Source organism: Schistocerca nitens, chromosome 9, assembly GCF_023898315.1.
Source record: "Schistocerca nitens isolate TAMUIC-IGC-003100 chromosome 9, iqSchNite1.1, whole genome shotgun sequence".
NCBI classification, from domain to species: domain Eukaryota; kingdom Metazoa; phylum Arthropoda; class Insecta; order Orthoptera; family Acrididae; genus Schistocerca; species Schistocerca nitens.
Genome location: NC_064622.1, coordinates 41,055,943 through 41,078,384, shown reverse-complemented (window position 1 = coordinate 41,078,384; position 22,442 = coordinate 41,055,943). Strand labels below are relative to the sequence as shown.

Here is a 22,442-nt window from a genome sequence, read left to right as displayed (position 1 = left end):
CCTGCCTCGGGCATGGATGTTTGTGATGTCCTTAGGTTAGTTAGGTTTAACTAGTTCTAAGTTCTAGGGGACTAATGACCTCGGCAGTTGAGTCCCATAGTGCTCAGAGCCATTTGAATTAGGGTTTCTTCCTGTCCATTCACATAAGAAGCACGGGAATGTTTTAATGCCTCAGTGGATGCAATAACTATTCTAATCTCATCCTCACAATCCCTATGTGAGCAATACCTAGGGGATTGTAGTACATTCCTAGAATCAACATTTAGAGCCAGTTCTTGAAACTTTATTAACAGACTTTCCTGGGATAGTTTATGTCTATCTTCATGAGTTTTCCAGTCCAGTTCCTTCAGTATCTCTGTGACACTCTCCCATGGATTAAACAAACCTGTGACCAATTGTGCCGCTCTTCTATGTTGTTGTTGTTGCGGTCTTCAGTCCTGAGACTGGTTTGATGCAGCTCTCCATGCTACTCTATCCTGTGCAAGCCTCTTCATCTCCCAGTACCCACCGTAACCTACATCCTTCTGAATCTGCTTAGTGTATTCATCTCTTGGTCTCCCTCTACGATTTTTACTCTCCACGCTACCCTCCAATGCTAAATTTGTGATCCCTTGATGCCTCAAAACATGTCCTACCAACCGATCCCTTCTTCTAGTCAAGTTGTGCCACAAACTTCTCTTCTCCCCAATCCTATTCAATACTTCCTCATTAGTTACGTGATCTACCCACCTTATCTTCAGCATTCTTCTGTAGCACCACATTTCGAAAGCTTCTATTCTCTTCTTGTCCAAACTGGTTATCGTCCATGTTTCACTTCCATACATGGCTACACTCCATACAAATACTTTCAGAAACGACTTCCTGACACTTAAATCTATACTCGATGTCAACAAATTTCTCTTCTTCAGAAACGATTTCCTTGCCATTGCCAGTCTACATTTTATATCCTCTCTACTTCGACCATCATCAGTTATTTTACTCCCTAAATAGCAAAACTCCTTTACTACTTTAAGTGTCTCATTTCCTAATCTAATCCCCTCAGCATCAGCCGATTTAATTTGACTACATTCCATTATCCTCGTTTTGCTTTTGTTGATGTTCATCTTATATCCTCCTTTCAAGACACTGTCCATTCCATTCAACTGCTCTTCCAAGTCCTTTGCTGTCTCTGATAGAATTACAATGTCATCGGCGAACCTCAAAGTTTTTACTTCTTCTCCATGAATTTTAATACCTACTCCGAATTTTTCTTTTGTTTCCTTTACTGCTTGCTCAATATACAGATTGAATAACATCAGGGAGAGGCTACATCCCTGTCTCACTCCTTTCCCAACCACTGCTTCCCTTTCATGCCCCTCGACTCTTATAACTGCCATCTGGTTTCTGTACAAATTGTAAATAGCCTTTCGCTCCCTGTATTTTACCCCTGCCACCTTCAGAATTTGAAAGGGAGTATTCCAGTTAACGTTGTCAAAAGCTTTCTCTAAGTCTACAAATGCTAGAAACGTAGGTTTGCCTTTTCTTAATCTTTCTTCTAAGATAAGTCGTAAGGTTAGTATTGCCTCACGTGTTCCAACATTTCTACGGAATCCAAACTGATCTTCCCCGAGGTCCGCTTCTACCAGTTTTTCCATTCGTCTGTAAAGAATTCGCGTTAGTATTTGCAGCTGTGACTTATTAAACTGATAGTTCGGTAATTTTCACATCTGTCAACACCTGCTTTCTTTGGGATTGGAATAATTATATTCTTCTTGAAGTCTGTGGGTATTTCGCCTGTCTCATACATCTTGCTCACCAGATGGTAGAGTTTTGTCATGACTGGCTCTCCCAAGACCATCAGTAGTTCTAATGGAATGTTGTCTACTCCCGGGGCCTTGTTTCGAATCAGGTCTTTCAGTGCTCTGTCAAACTCTTCACGCAGTATCTTTTCTCCCATTTCATCTTCATCTACATCCTCTTCCATTTCCATAATATTGTCCTCAAGTACATCGCCCTTGTATAAACCCTCTATATACTCCTTCCACCTTTCTGCCTTCCCTTCTTTGCTTAGAACTGGGTTGCCATCTGAGCTCTTGATATTCATACAAGTGGCTCTCTTCTCTCCAAAGGTCTCTTTAATTTTCCTGTAGGCAGTATCTATCTTACCCCTAGTGAGACAAGCCTCTACATCCTTACATTTGTCCTCTAGCCATCCCTGGTTAGCCATTTTGCACTTCCTGTCGATCTCATTTTTGAGACTTTGTATTCCTTTTTGCCTGCTTCACTTATTGCATTTTTATATTTTCTCCTTTCATCAATTAAATTCAATATTTCTTCTGTTACCCAAGGATTTCTATTAGCCCTCGTCTTTTTACCTACTTGATGCTCTGCTGCCTTCACTACTTCATCCCTCAGAGCTACCCATTCTTCTTCTACTGTATTTCTTTTCCCCATTCCTGTCAATTGTCCCCTTATGCTCTCCCTGAAACTCTGTACAACCTCTGGTTCTTTCAGTTTATCCAGGTCCCATCTCCTTAAATTCCCACCTTTTTGCAGTTTCTTCAGTTTCAATCTGCAGTTCATAACCAATAGATTGTGGTCAGAATCCACATCTGCCCCTGGAAACGTCTTACTATTTAAAACCTGGTTCCTAAATCTCTGTCTTACCATTATATAATCTATCTGATACCTTTTAGTATCTCCAGGATTCTTCCAGGTATACAACCTTCTTTTATGATTCTTGAACCAAGTGTTAGCTATGATTAAGTTATGCTCTGTGCAAAATTCTACAAGGCGGCTTCCTCTTTCATTTCTTTCCCCCAATCCATATTCACCTACTATGTTTCCTTCTCTCCCTTTTCCTACTGACGAATTCCAGTCACCCATGACTATTAAATTTTCGTCTCCCTTCACTACCTGAATAATTTCTTTTATCTCGTCATACATTTCATCAATTTCTTCTTCATCTGCAGAGCTCTTCTATGTATACATGCAATATCCCCTGTTAGTCCTGCTTGGTGTGGGTCCCATACAATTTAACAATATTCTAAGATGGGTCACATGAGTGATTTGTAATCAGTCTCCTTTGCAGACTGATTGCACATCCCCAATATTCTACCAACAAACTGAAGTCTACCACCTGATTTACCCATGACTGAACCTATGTGATCATTTCATTTCATATCCCTAGAAAGTGTTACACACAGGTATTTATATGAGTTGGCCAATTCCAACAGTAACTCAATGACATTACAGTCATAGATACTACATATTTTCGTTCTGTGAAGTGCAAAATTTTACATTTCTGAACATTTAGAGCAAGTTGCCACATTGAAATCTTATCAAGATCTGAATGAATATTTATGCAGCTCCTTTCAGATAGCACTTCAATACAGATAATTGCATCACCTGGAAAAAGCCTGATCTTACCGTTTTTGGAAAACTGTGCTACTGTTCCCAGAGTCTGAGATTTACAACTATTAATAATCCTACAGGTTTGAAATATCATCTCACCGAAAAAGTTTTTAAACTCAGGACTATCTTCACTAGTCACGTGTTGCAACTGACAACAAAAGTTAAAGCACTCGCAAGTGTCAATGTCAGCTGCTCTAATTTGTGTCTACATCTATATCTCTATTCATATTGTGCAAACCACTGTGAAGTGCATGGCAGAGCATATTTCCCACTGTACCATGTATTGAGGTTTCTACCCATACCACTTGCATAAGAAGTGCTAGAAGAATAACTGCTTAAATGCCTCTGTACACATTGGAATTAGTTGAATATTGTCCTTGTGTTCCCTACAGGAATTATATGTAGAAGGCCAAAGTACACTTCTAGATTCCTCACTTAATTTTGTTCTTAAAGCTTTGTAAGTAGTGTTGAAACAGTTGGCAGCCACGGTTTTGGCACATGCACAACTCACACACATGACCCGTCTCTGGCCGCTGCAGCTCTCTTCTTTCCTGTGTTTTATCTTCTGCATTAAAAAAAAAAAAAAATTTATTTATGTCTGGGCACAGCTGCCAGAGACAGTGGTCATGTGCATGTGAGTTGCGCTTCTGCAAATGTGTATGTGTTTTCTACTTCAGAAGGAAGCCTTTTGGCCGAAAGTGGAAACGTATAGCAGCCTTTTCATTATGCCAGTATGCATCTCCGAGTCTTCTGTAAATGGTGAGCAATAATCTATCCTTTTAATTAACAAACACTGGTTTAGTATTAGGTCAAATGCTTTTTGGAAGCTCATCTCAAACCATGGTTTCCAATATGTAGCATGGGAAGAGCAAGAATTGGAAACTGCATAACCAATGTTTTCGGAATCCATGATGATTGAAATGCAGTAGGTCATTTTGTTCAAGATAACACATTATGTTTAATCTACATAAATGAGATCACGAGTCCTACCATCCTTGTAGACATGTATGATCTGTGCTTTCCTCCAATCAATGTTACAGGTTTTTGACAAATATTATCTCCTGTGTCCATTGCTCGTGGTGTTGCTGTAGCATTCTCGCTTCCCGAGCATGGGGTCCTGGTTTGATATCCAGAGGGGTCAGGGATTTTCGCCTGCCATGAGATGACTGGGTCTTGTTGTGTTGTCTTCATCATCATCATCATCATCATCCATCCCCATTATGATCCGAGGAAGGCAACAGCAAATCACCTCCACTAGGGCCTTGCCTAGTATGGGAGTGTGGGTCTCCCGCATCGTTCCCCTATGCTCTGTCAAGAAGCATGGGACTTCATTTCCATTATCTGCTATAAGAAAACGGGACAGTTTCTTTTATAATCCTGAAAATGACGTCCCATTTTACATAGATATAGTGGAAATGAATGTCTCTGCTCATGACGCTAATCTGTTGGATGTGTATCAAAAGAAGTTGACAAAAACATGAACTGAAAATCAAACACTATGGACTGTCTACCACATATAACTTCTGCTTTGTGAAAAATGCTGATACTGATCAAAATAAATTTTACTTTATATAGCCCTACTGTAGTTTCATTAATAAGCACAAAGTGTCATCATGTTAACTATATTTCCATCAAGAAAATGTACCAGTTTAGTAAACTGTTTACCACATTCTACATCACTGAAGGATATATGAAAAATGTAAGAGTAACATGAAAATAACTTACTGTAACTTGTTTTCACATTAGCAACTGCATGGAATAAAGAGGAATATTCTATGCAAGTCATCGGCTTTGATTAGTGACACAGGAAACATGTGACAAATAATATGACTAACGTGATATTAGTAGTGATTTTTCAAATGGGCTAAGCTGCAGATCAGTCTGACCCAACAACCACTATTTTTTTGCTTTCACATTCATTGGCATCACCAACTAACAACAAAACTGCAATTAAATGTATCAAAAGGTGAGATGACAGCAGCCATTAATATTACTTTGCTGGCCAAAGCCAACAACTCATATCAAATGTTCTTCTTGGCCCATTGCATGCACTTCAGACCACTGCCACGCCAACAGCATATGCTGCTACCATACTTTAAATGTAGTAAAAAGCTCCACTACCAAAAAGCTTGCAGTACACTGTGCAGAATTAAAAGATGAGGAGTAACTCTAATACACACCTTCTCTGAAGCAGTCTGGTGAATTTGCAACTATCCAACAAATGATTTCGGGGCCATTCTTAATATGTAAAAGTGTTTCCACAATATCCAAAGTATTTAAGACTGCTGGAAGTTCTGCAAGTGCAATGCAAATTACATCACAGACTTCCTCAATGTATACAGCATTGTCAAATAAATCAGAATGTTTTACATAAAAGTCTGGTCCCCGTTGTTGTTCATGAATCTGTCAAGAATATGAGAATAAGATGTACAAATCATCCTTGGAGTCAAGTAATAACAGTCAAAAGAAAATTTTTGCACTGATTCAAAAACAAGCGTTAAAACATTTTTAACCATATCAGTGAATGGAAATGTTATTTTAAAGTGGTAATAGTGGAGGAGGAAACTACCTGTGACGATATGAACAACAATTCACTCAGTACAAGCCGGAGTCTTCGAGTTGAGTCGCTGCGCTCGAATTCCAGTGCCAGCCCATTTTGTAGTGACTGAATAAGTATGCTATCCGATTGAGAACTTCCCAACTTCTGCCTAAGGATATTATTTCATGTCAGTTATGTCTCATCAACGAACATTAATGCAAGCATGTTATCAACTACTTACCTCAATTGTTGCTCTTTTTTTACGTCACTCTCCAATGCATGAAAATCAATGGATAAGAGTGCAACGATGGAGTTGACATGTTCAATCCCCGATAGAAGCGTCAAAATTTCCTTTCTGCCTTCAGCGCAGTCTCTCGTGATGTCATGGGGGGAGATTAAGCTCATTCGTACCAGGCATGGCAGAATAGGTCGGATTTCTTTCGAGGTACATTTTGAAAGTTCAGCTACATCAACGTTCTGAATAGCTTTAAATACTCGTGGAGACACTACAGAGGTGTAATTCATTTTTCAAAAACCTGATCATCAATTACGATAACTTCTCATACAAAAACACACAACCACCAACACAACACACTTCCTTCCCTGTTTGTTTACATACACGAAATACAGTAGTGATTTGCTGCACGCCCTAGCATCTCTGGACACTTGTATCGCCACCAAAGATTTTAATTGTAGACATTACTGAAGGTTTTGCCCGCCCCACAGCCTGTAGTTTTGTCGGAATGCGCAGTGACAATGAAAATAATCGCTGCTTAAAACCCCACTATGAAAATGCAGCCCCAAAAGTTTCGAAATCATTGCAGAATGAGTTACAGACGATTTGTGAATTCAAGTCTAATCCTAACTAGAAAATAATGTATTTTTCAGTGTTTACAGAGAAATAGGGTTATAGATAGTTAAAACTTCCACCTCTCTCTTGATTGTTTCAAAATAGTTAAAAGCTGTAAAAGGGCTGACAGCTCGTAAAAGATTTTGACACTTTTAATTTGCACGAGAAAGAATGAAATGCACTTGACATTTCCGCGTTACTATAAATTCATGCGGATCATTTTATGGGACTTCCGAAAAATGGCTCCAAGCACTATGGGACTTAACATCTGATGTCATCAGTCCACTAGACGTAGAACTACTTAAACCTAACTAACCTAAGGACATCACACACATCCATGCCCGAGGTAGGATTCGACCCTGCGTGGTTCCGGACTGAAGCGCCTAGAACCGCTCGACCACCACGGCCGGCTGGGCATTCCGACTGTAATCTATGGAGTCACTGTACATGGGGTTAGTATCACTTTACTGATGCGATGTTTACCATGTCTTGCACATTTTAACACCTTTTTTTCAGGATGTAATTGAGGAGCGTGGACATTTACAACTGTGTCAACAAACACTATGATTTTATAGCTCCAGTATACTAATATTTGCAAATAAATAAAAAGTAATATGATCTAGTATTACTAGATTTTTTGTTTTCCAATTGTCAGTATTCAAGGCTCAGAGACCAACAAGGGTTTAGGTTATTGAATACACCGCAATGAAAACTTTTGGGCAGTACCGAAGTATTTCAAACATACTGCATACTGCTTTAATTTCTACGGTATCAATGAAACATGCAAGTTACCTCAAGTAATATTCTCTCCCGCGGGCACTGTCTCCTCTACAGGAACTACAAGGTTGGTTTGTTTGTTTTGTTTTAGAGCGCAAAAACAACTATGGTCATACGCACCCATGTCAAACTGTAGAACACAAATACAAAGCGAGGAGTTAAAGACGACCATCGTTAGTCGCAATCGACGGAAGAGAAGGCTGCTAAAAGCAGTGATGTGGAGAAAAGTCTATAAAATACGCCATAGAGAACCGGAGGTCCTGAGCTAAAAATTAAATGACCTTCGCCATATCGCTACGTCGGATAAAAAGTAAAATGCGATCGACAGCCTGCACGTCGTTTGCTATAACGGCTGATAACTCACACGGAAAACATAAACGAGAACTGAAGTCGCTAAAAAAAAAGGGCATTCTGTAAGGAAATGTCAGAGCGTCAAAAGTTGAGCGCAATGAGCACAAAGTGGTAGGGGAGCACCACTTAACAAATGGCGATAGCTAGAAAGACAGTACCTGATATGATCTCACGGCGAGATGGCTGAGAGGAGGTCGTCCAAGCCGCTGGGAGAGGCTTAATAACATGGAGCTTGTCCCCCTGAAGGGAGCATCAGTGGCGATGCCAAAGTAACACCAACTGCTGACAGACGCAATACAAAGATCATTGGAGGTAATGTAAGAACTAGCGGGCTGAAGTGTGAGAACTGCAGCCTTCACAGCACCATCAGCGGCCTCGTTTTCTGACAGAGTGATGTGACCAAGAATCCACATAAATATCACAGTGGCTCCTTTAAGAGTGCGCAAGTGACAGTTTTCTTGGACCCATTGCACTAAGGGATGGACAGTGTACAGCACACAGGGGCTTTCAGGGACACTGAGAGAGTTGGAGCAGATGACAAAATTGAAAAGCCTGTGTTGCCAGATGTACTGCGTGGCCTGATATAGAGCGAAGAGCTCTGCTGTAAATACTGAGCAGTATTCCAGAATCTGATACCGAAAAACATCGGTGCCAATGACAAAGGCACAACCCAACATCACAGTCAATCTGAGCGCCATCAGTATCAAGGTATTATCGCGAAGTTCCATGCAAAGATCATGAACCTGAAGGTGTTGGAACGAGGCTGGAGTAGTGTCCTCGGGAAGTGAATGAGGCCAAGGTGAACAAGAGCCACCACATGAAGCCAAAGTGGTTCACACCCAATGGAAAAGTTGCAGGTAGCGTGAAGTTAACCTGCTGGAGCAAGAGCCAAAAGCAAACTCCAGGAGATAACAGAGAAGAGGGACGTGCCCCATAGTGGCGTTCAAAGGAGGCATCGAAGGAGGAGCCATATGATGGAAGGCCAAACATGGTAGACAAACAGCATGCATATCTGCTGAGGAGAAAGTCATGGTGGTAGGACAGTAGTAGTTTGGCAGCTTCTGCATACAGACTTGCAAGTGGGCTAGTGTAAAAGGCGCCAGTGGCCAAATGGATGCCACAGTGGTGGATAGTATTGAGACGGCATAAGAGGGACAGATGGTCAGATGCATAAATAAAACACCCATAGTCTAATTTCGAACGGACCAGTGCAAACGGAGCAGTGTAGTTTGAGCTGCTGCCCAGGAAATACCTCTGAGGACACATAGGACATTGATGGACCACTTGCAGCAGGCTGCCTGGTAAGACATGTGGGAGGATCAAGAAAGTTTCCCATCGAGATGAGCCCCAGGAATTTTGTAGTTTCAATGAATGGAAGAGCAACAGGCCCAAGATGTGAAGATGGTGGAAGAAACCAGCTGTGCTGCCAGAAATTCATACAAACGGTTTTGTCAGTGGAAAAATGAAAGCCATTGTTGATGCTCCATGAGTGATGACAATGGAGACATCACTGAAGATGGAAGGAGACAAGTCCATGGAGAACTGTAATAGATGGCAAAATCGTCAATGAAAAGGGAGTTGGAGATGCCTCATGGGAGACAAGGTTAATGGCGTTAGCAAAAAGGACGACTCTCAGGACGGAACACTGAGGCACGCCGTTTTCCTGGATAAAGTTGTCTGGCAAGGCAGAACCCACACTTACCTTGGAAACTCGGTCTTTTAAAAAGTCCTGAAGGAAATGGGACATGCGGCCATGGAAGCTCCATGGGTAGAGAGTATGGAGGATTCCATTCCTCTAGCAGGTGTCATAGGCTATCTCTAAATCGAAAAACACCGCCACAGTCTGGGATTTCCACAGAAAACCATTCAAGACATGGGTGGACAAAGTGACGTGATGGTCAACTGCAGAACACTGTGCTCGAAATCCACATTGTGCAGCAGTTAGTAAACTGCGAGACTCGATCCACCATACCAGCTGGACATGAATCATGCATTCTGTCAACTTGTAAACACAGCTGATGAGAGAAATGGGGTGGCAGCTAGAAGGAAGATGTTTGTGATTACCAGGCTTTGGTATAGGTATGACAGTGGCTTCATATCAGTGTCTGGTAAATGTGCCATCTGCCCAGATGCAGTTGTATGTATGAAGCAGATAGTGCTTATCCGCAAGAGTAAGGTGGTGCAACATCTAAATATGAACATCGTCTGGTTCTGGAGTGGAGGATTGGGATTAAGTGAGAGCATGATCTAGCTCCCTCATAGTAAAGGTGGCATTGTGACACTCACAATTCTGAGAAGAGAAGGGTATCACCTGAGCCTCCTCCGCTCGTTTCTGATGGAGGAAGGCAGTGTGATAATGGGAGGAGCTCGAAATCTCTGCAAAATGGATGCCCAAGGTGTTGAAGCAGTTGGGTCCACTATGACATTGTCTGGTACTGTCAGGCCAGAAATTGGGGAATGGATCTTGGTCCCAAAGAGCCATTGGAGGTTGCCCCACATGACGGAAGTGGGACTGGAACTGTTAAAAGAACTAGTGAAGGAAATCCAGCTAGCTTTTTTGCTATCCCAAAGAACACGATGACACTGGGCACACAACTGTTTATAATGAATGCAGTTTTTCATTGTAGAATGATGGTTAAAAAATGTGGAGAGCACGTCTTCACATGTGAGTTACATCACAGCGTGCCTCAGTCTACAAAGTGACTGGGACATGGGGTGGTATAGAGGAAGTACAAGGGATGGAACTTTCTGCAGCAATAAGGATAACGTTTGCAAGATATTCTACCTGGTCATCACAAATGGGGAAATGTTTGTCGAAGGTCATCAGGGAGAACTAAAGCCTCCAGTCAGCCTTAGTAAGCTGCCGTTTGGGTGAGCACGTACGCGGGGTAGGAATCAGCAAATGGATAGCAACAGGGAAATGGTCACTCGAGTATGTGTCAGAGAGAATGGATCACTCAAGACGACGGGCAAACTGGGCTGTGCAGAAGGATAGGTCCAGATGGGAACAGGTGTGCGTGGATTCTGAAAGGAACACGGGTGTTCCCATCCTGTGCTGTTTCTTCGAACACTTGCATAAAAATGTCTGCTGCGGCAGTTGAAAGAGGGGAACTCATAGCTATACTGTCTGTCTGCTTTGGGAGCTAATGGCTACGACATGAGGATGATACGCAAAACTATGTAGCCGAAGGAGGAGGGCAACAGGGAAATCCAGAATGAAGCTCAGAACACCGTCTTGCTACCATATGTACAAGATGTTACTGAATGTCTGTGCAAAATTCTCCATCGGGCAGGTATTAAGCTGATTTTGTGTAGCAACAACAAAATAAAAGACATTCTCGGCTCAATGAAAGATACAATTGACAAATTTCATGCCGCTGGAGTTAATGAAATTGAGTGCGAATGTGGAGTGGTGTATGTAGGTGAGACTGGGCATCCATTAAGCACAAGGCATGCGGTAGGCCACAGCGGCGGGGGGTACACAGAGTGCTGATGTGCCCTAGTCGATACTAGGCAGTTAGTAAAAAAGCTATGCTGCGGTTGCTGCTCAGTTTCCTATTCCCCAATTTCCACCAATGGCAAGCAATAAAGGAAACTACAATGGAAAATGCCGGTTTCCACCAATGACAACACACAATGCAAAGACCTATAAATTGAACTCCTAATATCCTTCCTCCTCACCTTCACATCCAATGACAGCACTCCTCCATAGTATGTAAGTAACCAAACTAGTGCTCATTCAGCAGTTACCAATACACCCTGAGGTGTAGGTCTCTAGAAGAGCGTAGCGTTCCAAAGGATTGGAAAAGGGCACAGGTCATCCCCGTTGTCAAGAAGGGACGTTGAACAGATGTGCAGAACTATAGACCTATATCTCTAACGTCGAGCAGTTGTAGAATTTTGGAACACATATTATGTTAGAGTATAATGACTTTTCTGGAGACTAGAAATCTACTCTGTAGGAATCAGCATGGGTTTCGAAAAAGACGGTCGTGTGAAGCCCAGCTCACGCTATTCGTCCATGAGACTCAGAGGGCCATAAACACGGGTACACAGGTAGATGCCGTGTTTCTTGACTTCCGCAAGGCGTTCGATACAGTTCCCCATAGTCATTTAATGAACAAAGTAAGGGCATATGGACTATCAGACCAATTGTGTGACTGGATTGAAGAGTTCCTAGATAACAGAACGCAGCACGTCATTCTCAATGGAGAAAAGTCTTCTGAAGATAGAGTGATTTCAGGTGTGCCGCAGGGGAGTGTCATAGGACCGTTGCTGTTCACAATATACATAAATGACCTTGTGGATGACATCGGAAGTTCACTGAGGCTTTTTGCAGATGATGCTGTGGTGTATCGAGAGGTTGTAAGAATGGAAAATTGTACTGAAATGCAGGAGGATCTGCAGCAAATTGACGCATGGTGCAGGGAATGGCAATTGAATCTCAATGTAGACAAGTGTAAAGTGCTGCAAATACATAGAAAGATAGATCCATTATCATTTAGCTACAAAATAGCAGGGCAGCATCTGGAAGCAGTTAATAGTTAATTCCATAAATTATCTGGGAGTATGCATTAGGAGTGATTTAAAATGGAATGATCATATAAAGTTGATCGTTGGTAAAGCAGATGCCGGACTGAGATTCATTGGAAGAATCCTAAGGAAATGCAATCCGAAAACAAAAGAAGTAGGTTACAGTACGCTTGTTCACCCACTGCTTGAATACTGCTCAGCAGTATGGGATCCGTACCAGATAGGGTTGATAGAAGAGATAGAGAAGATCCAACGGAGAGTAGCGCACTTCGTTACAGGATCATTTAGTAATCGTGAAAGCGTTACGGAGATGATAGGTAAACTCCAGTGGAAGACTCTGCAGGAGAGACGCTCAGTAGCTCGGTACGGGATTTTGTTAAAGTTTCAAGAACGTACCTTCACTGAAGAGTCAAGCAGTATATTGCTCCTTCCTACATATATCTCGCAAAGAGACCATGAGGATAAAATCAGAGAGATAAGAGCCCACACAGAAGTATACCGACAATCCTTCTTTCCATGAACAATACGAGACTGGAATAGAAGGGAAAACCGATAGAGGTACTCAGGGTACCCTCCGCTACACACCGTCAGGTGGCTTGCGGAGTATGGATGTAGATTTAGAGGTAGATGTAGGAAGGTGCCTTGCAACAGTTGCCGAAAAGTCAGAATTTTATAGTTGACAATTTGGTCTCAAACCCAGAATTTTACTGACTGTGACAACGGCAGTGGTAGCCTACGTTTACAGAAAATGGGAAACTTAATTATTTCCTAAAAATATTCTTACAGCATTATGAAGCCAGCTTTGCTTTACAAAGGTCAGGGGCATTTGCAATGGAAACAGAAAAAAAGGTCGGCTAACATCTGGGATCAAAATATCTTGTACGAGGAAGAGAGAGTGGTTTGTATAATGCAAAGGACTAGTCCTAACCAAGACTTAAAAAGGAACAATGCACAATATTGGAAAATTTTTCAATGTGTTATCAAAAAAAGTAAAAATCATATAGGTACTACGGACAAAAATTCAAAATTCCAAGAACAAGTCATGACTATTTTGGATATTATTAAACATGAAACAAAAAAAAAGTCAAGGCAAATGATATTCATCTTCCAGATGAGCATAACAGCAAGATAGATTATATGAAACTCAAATGATTTCTTCCTAACAGTGGCTGTAAACATGGGAACAAAAAATGGTCTATTTACAGCCAATCCAATAAACTTACTTAGACAGGCATTTGCATACTCCACCACTAGACATCAGTTTTACCATCTCATCTATTAGTAAGATCACAAAAATCGTAAAGTCACCAAAAAATAGTAATGCTTCTGGCTATACTGGTATCCCAGCCAAAGTAATTATATATTGTCCTGCCTTTGTGCCCCCCTCCCCTTGTGTTACCACTGTAACCAATGAATGAGACATGGCATGTTGCCTGAAACACTCACATATACTGTAGTAACACCAATATGCAGCCGGCCGGAGTGGCCGAGTGGTTCTGGGTGCTACAATCTGGAACCGCACGACCGCTACAGTCGCAGGTTCGAATCCTGCCTTGGGCATGGATGTGTGTGATGTCCTTAGGTTAGTTAGGTTTAAGTAGTTCAAAGTTCTAGGGGACTAATGACCTCAGAAGTTAAGTCCCATAGTGCTCAGAGCCATTTGAACCAATCTGAAAAATTGGAAATAAGCAACTGACCTCTAATTACAGACCATATTCCCTCTGCCCTGTGTTCTCAAAATTGACATGGTAGCTTACAACAGAATACTGAACCATATTTCTGAGAAAATAGTTTAACAACAGCTCAGTTCAGCTTCCATAATGATTTTTCCACCAAGAAGACAATATATGATTTCACACACTCCATTCTAGTATAATGAAACAATAAAAATTTAACCTGTTAGCATTGTCTGTGATCTTGCCAAGTTGTTGATTGTGTAGGGAAACTGAAACTGTGTAGCAATAAAGGTCTTCCCCTTGCTTGGATAGGGTCTGTTTGAACAATAGGAAATACAGTATCACATTAGCAAATGATACATTCGGAATAAGATTAAAGTCAGAATGGGAAGCATTAAATATGGTGTGGCACAAGGTTCGGTTCTTGTTGAATCAAGTATATTGATAAAGGGTCCAAACATATTTCTACCAGAAACAACCTGGATAATAATGGAACTGGCTTATAACTGGTCAACAGCCAACAATTTAACCTTTTATTTCAAAACACTCATATTATGCAGTTGCACACAAATAAAGATGACCTATACACAAGATCAAACTACATAGGTGATGTTTCTGGGCATCCAGATGTATAATAAATTGAAGTGACACTAGTTAACCAAAAAGCTAAATTCTCACTGCTTTACACTGAGAAATCTCTCTCAGTGTGTTGATTAGCAGAAAAGATTGCTAGCATGGTTTGCTTACTTTCACTCAGTTCTGTTATATGGCTTGATATTCTGGTGGATTGCAGTGAAGGTGAAATGAGTATTTATTCTACAGTAGCATGCAGTTAGAACACTGTAAGGTTGATAACCAAACATCTTGCAGAAACCTCTTCAGGGGTCTAGGGAGTCCTACATTTACATGCCAATCCACATACTTCTTAATGGTATTTTTAGTTAACAACAAGAGTGAACTGAAGATTGATCTGACAATTCACAACCTCTATATTAGAAGTATAAATAATTTCCATATGGACTATACATCCATCTCATTGTTTCAGAATGGTTTTTTATATTCTGATGGAAAAGTCTATAACATAACAGGTTGCCTTTGGGCATGTGGCAGGAAACTTAAAATCTCCAAATATTTAAAGAAAAAGTAAAAGAATACCTTACTAGATTCAATGCAATTCAGGAAGGAATTATGGATGAACACAAAATTTTTAAAGTTTTTTTTTTCCCTGGCAAGTGCAGAGCTGAGCCAAGACAGGAGTGAGTGCAACCAGGAAGGAAAGCCAATGTAGCAAATAGTGAGGCACACAATGGGGGCATTTCTACACCACACTTGGGCAGAGAGTACAGAATGTGACTGCAGCAGAATCGTAGCATTACAGCGTTATTCTGGCGGTACTACAAAGTACTGTACTATGTCAGTCATATGCAAGAATGGCTTCCACCCCACCGGCATGGCAGAAAGTGCCATGCTGAAGAGCTGAATGTCACAGTTGGGACACCACAGTATGGTGTAAAGTGCTGACAAACTTAGAAAATGGGGCCAAATTTGCTCATTGCTACAGCTTGATAACAAAGCCAACCAGTTTAAATACTGGGACTTCTGAAGCACACATTCTATTCTGTCCAGTTGTCAGCAATCAGTCGTCAGGAGTGTGAAATGAAAGTCTTGTAAGTTCCATGTCTAATGACTTCAACTACAAGACACCAGCCAGCCTGATGCACTCCACAGTTGTGGAATGCTGTGAATGCCACTGATTTGAAGATGTGAGTGTCTTCGACCAGCATCCACTGGGGGTCAATCGAGGGTGACCTGCTAACTGTCGGCCACACACTCTGGGAGAGGCATATTCCTGCTGCTCCCCTGACTGTACATGTGAGCAGCTACTGGACTCTTGGCTGTCTTTTGTTGGGAGGCCAGGGCATAATTCTGCGTGGCTATTGCTGTCCTGAGTAAAACGGTTGGCTGCTGAACTGGGCACAAACTCTGATCTCTATGAGAGCATGTTGGCAAAGCAGTGCACCATGCCACTGGCATCCTGGCTGGGTTGGCAGCACCTGCAGACCTCCAGATCTGCATCCTGCATGACACTGACCCTTCTGAGGGGGCTGTCTCTGACCTCCAATGTACAACACAGATGCTGCTGAACTGGAAGCAACTTGTGTCCGCATGAGCCACTCTGCCCCCTTCAGTCAGTGCCACGGAGAAGCTATTTGCATGGTATAAAGCCTGAAAATAAATGTATTTACAGCTAACACTGTATCACTTGTATCACTCAGTATGACTCATGTCCTCGGGTGTGTCACTGAACCACAGTCCCACACTCTGAGCTCAGCATCCTGCACCTGTAGAGATCGGTTTACTGGGTCTCCACAGCTGACACTCCTACAATTTATCAGAATACTGGGACTCTGGAATGCAAATTCTGTGTAACTAATATTTTTCTTTTAGGAAGAGCCTGACATTGTCAGTATATGGACAGCTGACAGTGGCCTGCATCAAGTTACATAAATGCTTTGTTTAAAGCAAAGCATTAAACAAGAACAGAAGCTGAGCAGTATAGCAGGGGCAGCTGCTTTTTTTCTGAGTAGCTATTTTTCTTCTAATGGATACTTGTAGTGGTGCTAAAATTAAAGTACAGAGAGAAATAAATTTACAATAAATAAATATTTCAGATTCATTTCTTTACAATAAATAACAATGTAGGATTATAATATACAACTATTCATCTTTTTATTGTATTTTGTCAACAGGAAAAATATGGACATTCTTCAGGGCAAAGGACTAACATGACTTTATTCAATTTCAGACAAAGCTGAAAGGTCATTCTTTGGAGAATAAATTGCTTATCTACAAGAGTTAAATGTTGTTGAGTTCATATGAATATCATGTGTCCATAGTTCCACTTTCTTGTATGTGTGTTAGCTTGTACATTTCATGTGGTCAAATATGTGCATTGCACAGAAGTCTAGTGACAAATTTAGCTGCAGGCGCACCACAGCTTAGTCCACTTGCAACTCTTGGATGCAGCACACTGTGTTTATGTGATGTGGAATATTTTCAGTGAGGATTGTTGTTGCAGATGCATTTTGAGTTCCTGTGCATTGGAATCCACTGACACTCTTTTGGTAGTACACCTTCTAGTGTAGGTGGAAGTGGCTTCATTTTGTTCCTGAGATAAGGGTACACTTTATATCTGACAGGAATACTGTTTACTAGTCCTAATGTTTATTTAACACCCCACCAGGGATCGAGATTACCCGTGATACACTCACTCTCTACTTCAACACATGATTGGTCACTGTTTATCAGTCACACAACTCTAGTACATTTTTCACAATGAACAAAATAATTTCATATTTACTGTGGGATTATATATTTACAGTTTTCATGTCCACATAATTTTTATCTTATATTATTATTTTAACAATTAGTCACACATTTTTACAAAGTTGTAACATATTTTCAGCCTTTTAAAGTATGCTTTAGAATCTGAGTTTAGTATTCAAATATCATGAAATTAGTAATTCAAGTAATTATAGCCACATAAAAGTCAGGTAAGAAAAAAGTCATTGCAGCACACCAGCACCCAAAGCACGTGAGTGCAAAATAGCACAGTACCTCCTATGAAAAACAATTCAATTACAAGACAAATAAATGCTCATAAAGAAAGGAGCTGATGAAGGAATAAGTTTTTCACCAGCAGTGCTCAGCTGTGTTTTGTGTAAGTGTACTACCAACATTTACTTTGTGTATAGTCCAATACATTATGTATGCATGTGTGATTGTGTTGTGTTTAGATGATTCATGTCACAGTGCAGTGTCTTTGCATAAAGGTTTTCATTTATTGACAGGATGACATTCTCAGGCTTTTTTCTGTTTGCGCAGTTTTATATCAGTTCATGACCATTCTTTACGCTCTTCACAAAATGACTGTTTGAGCATTAAAAGGGGGTGCATTAAGCATATGAAGTATGCAGCAATTTGTAAGTCTGAGGTGCACTTTTGCTCACAGAGAGAACAATCTTACACCTATGCAGGTGAAAAATACTTAACATGACAACAAACATAGGAAATCATAGATAAATGTGAGTCGGTGCTACAGCATATCTTCTTCAAGTCACTATATGTGTCATGAACAGATAAATACAGTACCAACTAATGTAGCTTTCATATTACTGATACGTAAGTGTTGCAAATTTAGTGCTTGTTCTACAACGAAGTCAGGATATGTGTCATTTCATGCTTTTCAGTTTATTCAACATTCAGCACAATGAATATTATTATAGCTAGTATTTATCTTTTATATTGTTCATTTACTGGATTTGTTTACATTGAAATTTCTTCAAATCTTTGTGTGTAGATCTCTCTAGTCTTTTCCTTCACCCCTCTTCTTTCCTCTTCAACCCTTCTGTTTGAAGGAGCCACTGGCTCCAAAAGCTTGCCAATTACAACCATCTTTTATGTCTGTGTTCTGCCGCTGTAGCTTTTTATACATCCAATTAAATTATTTTGTCAGTAATTGATTCTTTTCATAATATTGTCAGTATTCCATTCTAGATTTTTCCAATGTAGCACATTACTTATTCCCTTGGGCTCAATTTTTCTATGTATATTTTGTATAATTATTGACATGAGATTGTTGTTTTATATATTCCTTTATTTTTTGACACCAGATGTCTGTAACAGATCTCTTTGTTATTCAATTAACATCTGTAACAACAGAGAGATACAGAGAGTAGACACCTTACCAGTTTCACACCCAGTTACATTATATCAGATGGCTTAGTATAAGCCTTGTTGACAGTCCCGTCACACATAATTTTTTTATTCCCCTACTAAAATATAAATTCAAAATTAAAAGATAAGATAGTGAATCTTAAACTGTTGCCAAATGATGGCAGGAGGGTAACAACTGGAACAAAATCATTTTAATAATTATTTTGTAAATAAACAATTGCATGAACACCGCAAAGAACATGTCCAAATCTCCACCCAGTGCTTGCTGGGGGAATGAAGTATCTAGGTGACTGATGTGAATGTGGTGGAGGCATGGAACACTGATATGAGAACAAAGGGAACTACATAAACCACCTGTAGATGTTTCTGAGAGGCAGCTATTAATACTGAACCATAATATAGACAGTTTTTGTATTGTATTCATTCTGGACTAACCTGTTTACAATTTCAACAGGCAGGGTGATTTAATTATCACTGACTATTATTCAAGTCATTGGGGCAGTAAGTTCTATGTGGCCCAGTGCTTGTAGTGTTATTGCAAGAATGTATTGCATTTCAAATTAGTGATGGATGGCTTAATTTGCCAGGTGAATTAATACGAAAGTGTGCCCTTTTATTTTTGGTAGTTCTGTGTAGTGTGCAGTTTCTAAACCACTGTTTTAAGCTTTTAACTTTTTAGAAAGTGTATTGGGCCAGAGTGTATATGCATACAGAGAAAAAACTCCTGAGTTTCTGATTAAAAATACACTTTTTCCTTGATTAAAATACAGTGAACCCCAAGTGAAAGCACATTCTTTCCATGTTAAGCAACAATATACTTTCCCTCTGAGCTGTAAAACTTATCAACCCTTTGAATGCTAAAGGTTTTATACACTGTCTTAGAATTTCCCAACACACTGTGAAACAAAAACCAGCAAAAAACAATGCATTTTGGAAAGATCTTCGATATGCAGTAACACATTCTTCGTGTATTTTCGTATTATGAAAGTATAAATATGAATTCAACCAAATATTACATGGTAGCTCCTGAAGCACTGAAATCAAGATTGGGATTCACTTTTATTAGTCAATCGTAGCTCATGTCATGTGATCTCACCAGCCAATGACACCAGATATTCATAGTGTGGGACATTTGATGTAGTCAGCCAATAGCAACATCATTGTTAAGTATCATGAACACCGACATAGGAAAAGTTAATGGTTTAAGTTAATAAATGCACACTACAGCAACAAGAAAAGCTCAGCTTTCACATATAATATTGGTCATCAGAAATGTTTTGCTGTTTTTCTGAGGGTGTGGTTAGGCAGGATTCTGAGAGCACAGCTTAAGTTGCAGCAGCTGAATATGTCTGACAATTATAAATTTCAGTGCTATGTACCAAAAATTTCATATGTTATCTGGCTGAATAAATGTTCTGTCCAACATTTCAACTTTTCCACAGAAAAATTAATTATGTCTGAAATTGTCCAATAACTCACCTCACACTTTTTTTCAAGGATAATTATACTTGTTGCTATCATTATTGCATAACTTGTATTCTATGAAAGAACTAAAATAAATATGAAAAACTAACCTTGACACTTGGTCTCTTTTAGTCCATGTTTCCCTTTAAGCTATATCATCAACACATATGTGCCTGTAAAATTTTTTAAAAAATGGCCTAAATGGTTGGTCTTCAGGGTCCAAAATTTTTCTATGCGGCTGGTCCTCAAAGTGTTTAGTTTTGAATTAGATTAAAATGATTTGTGATGTAAGAAATTCATCACATATTCTCACACATAACATCATTCACATTGCATAAAAGGAAATTTACTTTGAAAGTAAGATTAGATGGGTAGGTCATATAACTAATGAGGATGTATTGAATAGGATTTGGGAGAACAGAAGTTTGTGGCACAACTTGACTAGAAGAAGGGATTGGTTGGTAGGACATGTTCTGAGGCATCAAGGGATCACCAGTTTAGTATTGGAGGGAAGCGTGGAGGGTAAAAATCGTAGAGGGAGACCAAGAGATGAATACACTAAATAGATTCAGAAGGATGTAGGTTGCAGTAGGTACTGGGAGATGAAGAAGCTTGCACAGGATAGAGTAGCATGGAGAGCTGCATCAAACCAGTCTCAGGACTGAAGACCACAACAACAACAGTCTATTAGAAATGTAAACAGTTGTGATGTCATGCTCACTGAAAGCAGTTTGTTGTTACGAAGTATTGCATGGTTTTCATTGTAAAGCCTTTGACAGATTTTGCTGTTCATAGACACCTGTATGAGTGCTGTGTTTTGTTGTTGTAAATGGTGCATTGTCTTTGCAACTGAAGTTTTATTTTAGTGTTAATCTCTCTTTTATGTTTTATTGCTGCAGTAGTAATCTGCAGTAGTGGGCTAAAGTAAAAGTCTTTGTTAGAGTACCAGTTCTTACCAGTCAAAATGACAAAAATTCATGGAATTCTAAAACATTCCCAGGATTTTTTCCAAATTTCCCAGGTTGTGTACACTCTATGGGCACTTTAATACTCAATTAAGTTGTGTATCAAATAGTTCAACACCTTTTGCTGTGGATCAGAGTCTTCACTAAAAGTTTGCAAACACAGTTGTTGACATGTAAAGCCTATAAATTACATAATATACATTGGGATACTATCTTGTAATAAAAATATAGATAATACTTAATTTGCTCTGATCATTTCCAAAACTTGTGTAAGAAATCAAAAAACCATCTAATCTCTAAGTTATTATTTAATGCAGATTGCTACATAATCTAATGAACTGTTTAACTCTGAGTGCAGACAGCCTTCAGGGTAAGTGGTGGGGAGATGGAGAGGGGGGTGCCAGTGACACATTGCTGATTGAGAGAAATGTTTAATTCAACTTCAAATACATGTCACACATCATTAGCAATGTGAGGCAGACATGCCACCCTCAGAAAATGTTGGCCAGTGTCAGCTTGCAGGCAGCTGACTTGTATCCTGGTGAGGAGAGGCACACATAGGCACCGTGTGTTGAAAACATCAGGCTGAGCAATGGCCAGCTGCTTGATAGTAGGTCATGGCCTTGACATCACAGGTGATCTGCTAGTTTTGCTGTGACGCTGTTACTCTGTGGAACGGCTGCTGACATTGACTCAGACCAGCACGCATTCACTGTAGAGGCAGGTGGAGATTGCCACGCACAAGACACAACCTGCTGCCCTCTGACAGGAGTTTGGTGATGGCAGTTGCAGTTGGCTGGTCAGTGGCACTGCAGCATCAAGTCCTGTAAGGAGACTCTGTGCTGATGGTGATGGAGTAGGTGTAGCTCATGTTGTAATCCTTTTGCGCATGTGTTATTCTAACCCACACGTCACCACACTGTGTTTACCAGCCCGCAGTTGCTACTGCAATTCTTCATGGCGGCTTACATCTTCTTACTAATCTCACTAAAAACTATGAAGCAACAATACAGTGCTCCCCTGCACAGGGAAGGCCAAACTCCTCATGTCTTGCTCAGGGCCCCTTCTCCACTGTTACTACTTCTGCCTTTGATCTATAAAATTAATATACACTCCCAAGCCTATACTAGATGGCAATTCTTAAATGCTATACACTT

At 40.3% G+C, this 22,442-nt stretch overlaps 1 protein-coding gene across 1 annotated transcript in view; it reads right to left on the bottom strand.

Annotated features, from left to right (window-relative positions):
- Window positions 1–6,568, bottom strand: part of LOC126203611 (integrator complex subunit 2-like) — a 91,888-nt gene extending 85,320 nt beyond the window's left edge. The window contains exons 1-3 of the mRNA XM_049937978.1: window positions 6,174–6,568; window positions 5,963–6,101; window positions 5,574–5,796 (exon numbers count right to left, since the gene is read on the bottom strand). Coding sequence (XP_049793935.1) covers window positions 5,574–5,796; window positions 5,963–6,101; window positions 6,174–6,457 — 646 coding nt within the window. The 5' untranslated portion in view covers window positions 6,458–6,568. The remainder of the gene's footprint in view (window positions 1–5,573; window positions 5,797–5,962; window positions 6,102–6,173) is intronic.
- Window positions 6,569–22,442: the final 15,874 nt, after the last annotated feature.